Source organism: Marmota monax, unplaced genomic scaffold, assembly GCF_021218885.2.
Source record: "Marmota monax isolate L192 unplaced genomic scaffold, Marmota_monax_Labrador192_F-V1.1 WCK01_AAM20220418_F8-fsc00054, whole genome shotgun sequence".
Taxonomy (NCBI): Eukaryota; Metazoa; Chordata; class Mammalia; order Rodentia; family Sciuridae; genus Marmota; species Marmota monax.
In genome coordinates this window covers 10,511,573-10,520,439 of record NW_026692145.1, presented here as the reverse complement: position 1 = coordinate 10,520,439, position 8,867 = coordinate 10,511,573, and the positions used below count along the sequence as shown (strand labels likewise).

The window sequence follows — 8,867 nt, the reverse complement described above, 5'->3', positions numbered from 1 at the left end:
AAAATTATTTCTCTAATTCAATAGGATTTTTTTTACATTCCTATTTGAATTTCATTATATTTGTTATTTGGAGAAAGGCCAATTTTTTTTTAATTTTTTATTGTTGGTTGTTCAAAACATTACAAATTTCTTGACATATCATATTCCACACTTTGATTCAAGTGGGTTATGAACTCCCACCTTCACCCCATACACAGATTGCAGAATCACATCAGTTACACATCCATTGATTTACATATTGCCATACTAGTGTCTGTTGTGCTCCGCTGCCTTTCCCATCCTCCACCATCCCCCCTCCCCACCTCTCCCCTCCCCTCCCCTCCTCTCTCTCTACCTCCTCCACTGTATAACCCTGAGGGTCTCCTTCCATTTCCAAGCAATTTCCCTTCTCTCTCCCTTTCCCTCCCACCTCTCATCCCTGTTAAATGTTAATCTTCTTCTCATGCTCTTCCTCCCTACTCTGTTCTTAGTTACTCTCCTTATATCAAAGAAGACATTTGGCATTTGTTTTTTAGGGATTGGCTAGCTTCACTTAGCATAATCTGCTCTAATGCCATCCATTTCCCTGCAAATTCTATGATTTTGTCATTTTTTAATGCAGAGTAATACTCCATTGTGTATAAATGCCACTTTTTTTTTTATCCATTCGTCTATTGAAGGGCATCTAGGTTGGTTCCACAGTCTTGCTATTGTGAATTGTGCTGCTATGAACATCGGTGTAGCAGTGTCCCTGTAGCATGCTCTTTTTAGGTCTTTAGGGAATAGACCAAGAAGGGGAATAGCTGGGTCAAATGGTGGCTCCATTCCCAGCTTTCCAAGAAATCTCCATACTGCTTTCCAAATTGGCTGCACCAATCTGCAGTCCCACCAGCAATGTACAAGTGTACCTTTTTCCCCACATCCTCGCCAGCACTTGTTGTTGTTTGACTTCCTAATGGCTGCCAATCTTACTGGAGTGAGATGGTATCTTAGGGTGGTTTTGATTTGCATTTCTCTGACTGCTAGAGATGGTGAGCATTTTTCCATGTATTTGTTGATTGATTGTATGTCCTCCTCTGAGAAGTGTCTGTTCAGGTCCTTGGCCCATTTGTTGATTGGGTTGTTTGTTCTCTTATTGTCTAATTTTTGGAGTTCTTTGTATACTCTGGATATTAGGGCTCTATCTGAAGTGTGAGGAGTAAAGATTTGTTCCCAATATAGGCTCCCTATTTACCTCTCTTATTGTTTCTTTTGCTGAGAAAAAACTTTTTAGTTTGAGTAAGTCCCATTTGTTGATTCTAGTTATTAACTTTTGTGCTATGGGTGTCCTATTGAGGAATTTGGAGCCCGACCCCACCAACTGTAGATCGTAGCCAACTTTTTCTTCTATCAGACGGCGTGTCTCTGATTTGATATCAAGCTCCTTGATCCATTTTGAATTCACTTTTGTGCATGGCGAGAGAAAGGGATTCAGTTTCATTTTGTTGCATATGGGTTTCCAGTTTTCCCAGCACCATTTGTTGAAGATGCTATCCTTCCTCCATTGCATGCTTTTAGCCCCTTTATCAAATATAAGATAGTTGTAGTTTTGTGGATTGGTTTCTGTGTCCTCTATTCTGTACCATTGGTCCACCCGCCTGTTTTGGTACCAGTACCATGCTGTTTTTGTTACTATTGCTCTGTAGTATAGTTTGAAGTCTGGTATCACTATACCGCCTGATTCACACTTCCTGCTTAGCATTGTTTTTGCTATTCTGGGTCTTTTATTTTTCCATATGAATTTCATGATTGCTTTCTCTATTTCTACAAGAAATGAAAGGCCAATTTTTTATGTCTTTCAATTTGTTCAGATTTTGTTTTATGTTCTCAAATAAGAAATTATAGTGTTCTTTGTATAAATCCCATGCATCTTCTGTTCCGTTCATTCTGAGGTATTTTAAATTTTTGTCAATGTTGTGATTGGAATATTTTCCCATGGCCATAGCTGGTTATTGGTAACATAAGGAAATTCTATTGGTTTTGCTTATTATGTAGCTAACCACCTTACCAAAAACTTAATGTATTCATTCTGATAGTTTTGTTAAAATAGAATCCATTGAGTTTTCTAAGAATTTAATAAAAATGGGATAATTTTTCAATTTTTTCATGATGTTTATTTCTTTGTATTAGTTTTGGTAAAAGCTAAACACCAGAGAGAGAGAGAATACATATAGGATCAAATTGTAGTTCTTTCTTACATAGTCATCTGGCTAATTAGTCAGACTAATGGGATGCTCTTGTTTCACAAGGTTACTCAATGATCCATGTACTTTACCTCTTACTGTTCTTCCATCTATTGGGGTTTTATACCCATGTGTATGGTTTAAGCTGGGTTCAGTTGTACTCATATTCTAGCCTGTAGGGAGCAGGATAGGACAAGAATCTAGGACAAGCAATTTTTAAAGTAATTGAGGGGAAACAATGGACTCATCACTTCTGTGCATATCCCACTGGTGTAAACACAGTCACATGGCTGCACTTAGCTTTAGGAGAAACCTGGAAATGTAGTCTTTCAGCATGTGCTTTAAAGCTGTTATGTTTAAGGAAGAAGTTGAGAACTTATCTGGGGGAACAACTAACCGTATGCTCTACTCCATTTTCTTGTTTTATTATTTAGACCATCCCAAACAATGTTGAATAATAGTGGTGATAGCATCCTTCTCCCATTCCTGATTTTAATGAAAATGGCTTTATATTTTCATGATTTACTATAGTGTTTGCTGTCAAGTTTTGGTAAACAGGTGTTTTTGTCATACTTACTAGTTTCTTTTTAGTTTATTCATTTATTTATTTTAGAGGACACGGGATTGAACTCAGGGCCTATGCAAATGCTAGGCAAGTGTTCTATCATTGAGCTATATCTCCAGCCAATTTCTTTCTTTCTTTCCTTTTTTTTTTTTGTACCAGGGATTGGACCCAGGAGTGCACTGAACCACATCCTTAGCCTTTTTATTATTATTATTATTTTTTGAGACAGGGTCACAATAAGTTGCTTAGGTCCTCGCTAAGTTGCTGAGGCTGGCTTTGAACTTGCAAGCCTCCTGCCTCAGTCTCCTGAATTGCTGGGATTACAGACTTGTAGCACCATACCTGGCCACCTTATTTCTTTTTAATCTCTATTTTACTTTGAATGTTTATTAGGAATGAATGTTGAATTTTTAAATGCCTTTTAGGTTTCTATTGACATATGATGTGAGTTTTATGCTTTAATTGGTTCATTTCAAATTATGCTCATAAACTTCCTATACTGAATCATTTTTGCATTTCTGAAATAAACCCGATTGGTCATGGTGTTTTATCTTTGCCACAGTGCTAGATTCAATATATTAATATTTTATTTGGAATTTCTATGTGCATACTATATGCAAATACTATCTAGTTTTTATATGCGGTCATATTTAAGGCTATGTTAGCCTTACAAAATAAACATGGGATCTTTTCATCTTTTTTCTATGGCCTGAGGACTGGTGCTAGCCTCTAAAGTGTTTGTTATCATCCACATGAAATAAATATAAAATTGAGAGGTTTGGAAAATTTTACGGCAATTTGACATAAGTCCAAACAGTAAACAGTATCAATGAATAATATATTCTTTTGCAATTATTTTCCTTTTTCCTATGTAAATATGTTCTTATTATATTTAATGAAATGTAATGTCTGAGAATTCTAAAATTTCAAAAACTGGAAAAAATGAACTGGCACTTTACATTTTCTTATTATTTAATTTTACAAAAATATATGTCCACCATAATAAGAGTTTTTTAAACTTATTCTACACTACAGATACTTTGCTAGTATGGAATAAATGGCACTGAAATGACTTGCTTTTGAAACACTGGCTTGAACTGCTGGGTGCTGTGGCACAGGCACACCTTTAATCCCATCAACTCCAGAGACTGAGGCAAGATGACCACGAGTTCTAGGCCAGGCTCAGAAATTAAGCAAGGCCCTAAGCAACTTAGTGAGACTGTCTCAAAATAAAACATAAAATTCGGGGGGGTGGGGTGGGCTGAGGATATGGTTCAGCACTCACTGTGTTCCATCCCCAGTACCAAAGGAAAAAAATTACCTTGAACTTAGATGCACAACCAAGTGGATCTGGTGATTTTTCCATTCTTTTCTAGGGTTATTGCTCTCTTCAGGTTTTTCTACTTGGGTCAGCTTTGGTAGTTTATAGTTTGCTACAGAATCATTCCTTCTGTATACGTATTCACATTTTTTACACAGGATAGTCTCTTAAAATTCTTTAGATATCATATATCTGCACTTTTTGTCATTTGATGAATATTTGTGCTTTTTAAATCTATTTTCACATTATTAATATTTTCTCTCCTTTTCCCCTCCCTTCCTCATTTTCAACTCTCCTATCTTAGTCGGGCTAGCTATGAGTTTATTTATTGGTCCCTTCAAAAATAGGTTTGGGGGCTGGGGTTATGGCTCTGTGGCAGAGCGCTCACCTGGCACATGCAAGGCCCTGGGTTCAATCCTCAGCACCACATAAAAATAAATAAAATAAAATAAAGGTATTGTGTAAATCTACAACTTAAAAAAAACAAAAGGCAAGGTTTATGGGGATGGGGGATTGTCCAGCCCCGGGACTGCGTCTTAGCTGACACGGAGTCCCGGATTTGGGTTCATTCAGGCGAAGGAAAGGCGTGGCAGAGAGTTCAGCCCACTCCAAGAGGCCGAGAACTGCCGGGCCGGAACTAGGGTTTTCCGGGCTTGGGAAGCCGCAGCGGGCTCCATCTTCCAGCCTCGCCTTCCCGGATGCCATCTCCACCTCCTTTGTCACCGCCTCCTGCTGGATCTGCGGTGCCTGGCCCCTCCTGGATCCGCTCCAGCCGCGGCAGCCGCTGCTGCTCGGTTCAAGCTCTTGCACCAGATGTTCAAGCGAGAGATCAGGCAGTACACAGTGGTACACAGCCTCAGGACTTCAGCTGGATGCATAGCTAGAAAGGTGGCTTTCACAGGATCCGTTAACAAAAAGACTCCAGAGCTATTATCACACTCCCATACAGGACATACTTACTGTGTGTGGCTCTTGTTACTGGTGCTTGCAGCCTGTGTTCCCTGTCAATGGGCACTTTCCCTGTGACCTTCTTATCAATCAAAGGATTTATGGAGAACTGAAGATGAACAGTATTGATATACATTGGACATACATTATTAAAACCATACCATGTCATTAAGATGGAAACCCTTTTTTCTGTACTAGCTGGAAAACGGAGAGAATCAAAAAAGAATAATTTAGAAAACTCTATAGGAAATACTTAGTGCAGGACTGTTAATAGAAATATGATGTGAGCCATAAACATAACCTACATGTATAATTTTTTAAAAAATATTTTAGTTGCCAATTGACCTTTATTTTATTTATTTATATGTGGTGTTGAAAATCGAACCCAGTGCCTCACACATGCCAGGCAAACATGTATAATTTTAAGTGCTCTAGTAGCCACATTTTTTAAAAAGTTAAGCAAAACACACACACACACACAATATGTACCACACATATACACAAAATGTCATAATTAGTTGATCTAAAATTATGAGGTATTTTACATTTTTTATTCTAAAACCTTGAAATCTTGTATATATTTATATTTCCAGCACAATTCCTATCATATTAGATGCATTTCAAGTAAGAACTGCAAATATCCAGATGTGGTGGCTCAGGCCTGTATCCCCAGTGACTGGGAGGCTAATGCAAGAGGATCCCACCTCCAAAGCCAGCCTTAGCAATTTAGTGAGACCCTATCTCAAAATAAAAATAAGAACAGCTGGATATGTAGCTCAGTGGGTAAGTGTCCCTGGGTTCAATCCTGCAGTACCAAAACACAACAAACAACAAACAAAAATAAAACAAAAAACAACAAAAAACATGCACAGCAGTTTCTTCTGTTCTTGTCATTGAGGCAAAATGTTTTGAAGAATTACTCTACTGTGTCTCAGGAGAGATTTGTAAATCCATTGGCTATCTAGATAAAGCATGTAGGAGTACTACAGAACAATTGGACCACATCTAGTTTTGCAATTACTTGAAGAAATACCATAATAAAATATGTGATGTATATTGTTACTAAATGCTATTATGGAACTCCATAATATTGAAATGATTATGAGCTTTTCCTTTTTGATTTATGTTCAGTCATGCCAGTGTAGAAATAGGCAGGAATACCCAGTGAGTAGAGCAGCTGGAGCACTTTTCCACCATTAAAGCTCTGGATCTTCAGGAATGCTACTGTGTATCCTCATCCGTTGTCCATGAACCCAGCCCAGCCCTGTCCTTCCTGAAATACTGTCCCTGATTTTGGGAAACACAAAAACCTCAAACTAACAGAATGTCCTCATTTTATAGAAGGAGTAGCCCTTTTAAATTTTCAATTCGTTAAAAATGGCTATCTTGTTTAGGGCACTAGAAGGAAATAGTTTGATTTCGAGTTTCCACCATGGCAGGCAGCCCTTTGAATGCTACTTGTTTTTGCATAATATATCATTTAACAGATCCTAAATGTTCACGCTAAACATTTATGCATATATATTCTACTTGCAGAACAATTTTGCAAATTGCACACTGACAAAAAATGTAGAAGTTTTAATAGATTGAGTTTACTTTTTTTTTTTTTTTTTAAACAGCATCTCACTAAGTTTCCCAAGCTGGCTTCAAACTCAAAACCCTCCCACCTCCCTCCCAAATACCTGGGATTACAGACATGAGTCACCACACCTGGCTTGAATTTATTTATATTTTAAAGGTAGATTAGGGGGTTTGGCTTTAACAATTTTTTTAATTTAATTTAATTTTTTTTAAAAGAGAGAGAGAATTTTAATATTTATTTTTTTAGTTTTCCCGAGCGCGCTATACCACTTGAGCCACATCCCAGCCCTTTTTTTTTTTTTTTTTATTTTTGAGGCAGACACAGAGAGGTGCCACTCAGTTCTCACTGTTCAGTTGCAAGAAGTGTGGTTAGTCGTTAGTGCCATAAGTTGCTTTGTTTTTTGATGCCCAAGGTTAATGAAGGAGCAAGGGGAGGCACTGGTATGTAGCCTTTTTGTGCTTAATGCAGAACTCTTTTGATGGATAATCTTTGCTCCAGATAGGCTGCCAGAGACTATCAGGTCTGCATTGCAATCTTGTAACTCTCCCCTCTCTTGTTTTTCACAAATATTACTCTTTAAAAAAATATTTATTTTTTAGTTGTAATTGGACACAATACCTTTATTTTACTTATTTATTTTTATGTGGTGCTGAGGATTGAACCCAGGGCCTCGCATATGCTAGGCAAGTGCTCTACCACTGAGCCACAACCCCAGCCCTACAAATATTACTCTTCTATAAATCTTTTTTATCTTAACCATTCACTGTTTCCCAGAGAACCCAACCTGTGACAAGTTTCTAATTCAGAAATTTTGTGTTCTATCTTTCATTAATTCCCTGTTTATATTTTCTTTTTTTAATATTTATTTTTTAGTTTGGGGTGGATATAACATCTTTATTTTTATGTGGTGCTGAGGATTGAACCCAGCGCCATGCCAGGCGAGCACATTACCACTTGAGCCACCTCCCCAGCCCTATATTTTCTTTTTTTTAATATTTATTTTTTAGTTGTAGTTGGACACAATATCTTTATTTTATTTATTTATTTTTTTTTATGTGGTGCTGAGGATCGAACTCAGGGCCCCGCACGTGCTAGGCGAGTGCTCTACTGCTGAGCCACAATCCCAGCCTCCCTGTTTATATTTTCTTTTGGATGATTTTTTAAAAAAATACTTAGTTTACATATTTTCATTGTTTTCTTTTCATATAACAAAAGCATATGCTACAATAAGGCATTGCAAACTGCTAGATTTAAATGATTTTAAGACAGTCACTACTTTCCAATTCCCCACAGACCCTGCATCTTCCAAGTTTTACATCTAGCCACTGCCTATATCTGCATCACCTACATAGGTCCTGAACACATTTGTGATTTCTGATTTAAAGCTATGCATTTTCTTCTAAAGAAAACCTTAGCTCTGATCATGCGGCCAGCTGTCAAGATGGCACCACAGAAAGACAAGAGAACCACCTGGAAGTTTAATTTGGACCTTACTCATCCCATAGAAGATGGGATTTTTGATTTTGGAAATTTTGAACAGTTTCTGTGGGAGAAGGTTAAAGTCAATGGGAAAACTGGAAATCTTGGGAATGTTGTTCACATTGAACGCTTCAATTATAAAATCACAGTTGTTTCTGAGAAACAGTTCTCTAAGAGGTATTTGAAATATCTTACCAAGAAATACCTTAAGAAGAATAATCTTTGTGGTTGGCTTCATGTGATTGCATCTGACAAGAAAATTTAACAAACTTCATTATTTCCAGATTAGTCAAGATGAAAATGGATCAGAGTCTGAGGACTAACTGGGCTCCCTTTTAAGGGCTTTACTTTTTTTTTTTTTTTTAATTTTTAATATTTATTTATTTTTAGTTATCGGCGGACATAACATCTTTGTTTGTATGTGGTGCTGAGGATCGAACCCGGGCCGCACACATGCCAGGCGAGCGCGCTACCGCTTGAGCCACATCCCCAGCCCCAGGGCTTTACTTTTTAATAAAACAAATGAAGTGTACATGAAAAAGAAACATCTAAAGAGGGACTATCAGTGAATAAAAAAAAATTGTTCTCAAAAAACCTTAAGTGCCAGGCACAGTAATGCACAACTGTAATATAAATCAGGATGCTGAGGCAGGAGGATTTCAAGTTCAAGGCCAGTGACTTAGCAAGACCCTATCTCAATATATAGCAAGAGAATGAGAGAGAGAGAGAGAGAGAGAGAGAGAGAGAGAGAGAGAGAGAGAGAGAGAGAGA

General features: G+C 37.6%; 1 protein-coding gene across 1 annotated transcript; it reads left to right on the top strand.

The window, feature by feature from the left end:
• Nucleotides 1-8,058: 8,058 nt before the first annotated feature.
• LOC124108990 (ribosomal protein eL22-like) lies at nt 8,059-8,361 on the top strand. Its single transcript, XM_046467501.1, has one exon. It carries the CDS (start codon nt 8,059-8,061, stop codon nt 8,359-8,361), a length of 303 nt encoding a protein of 100 aa, XP_046323457.1.
• The last annotated feature ends 506 nt before the right edge of the window (nt 8,362-8,867 follow it).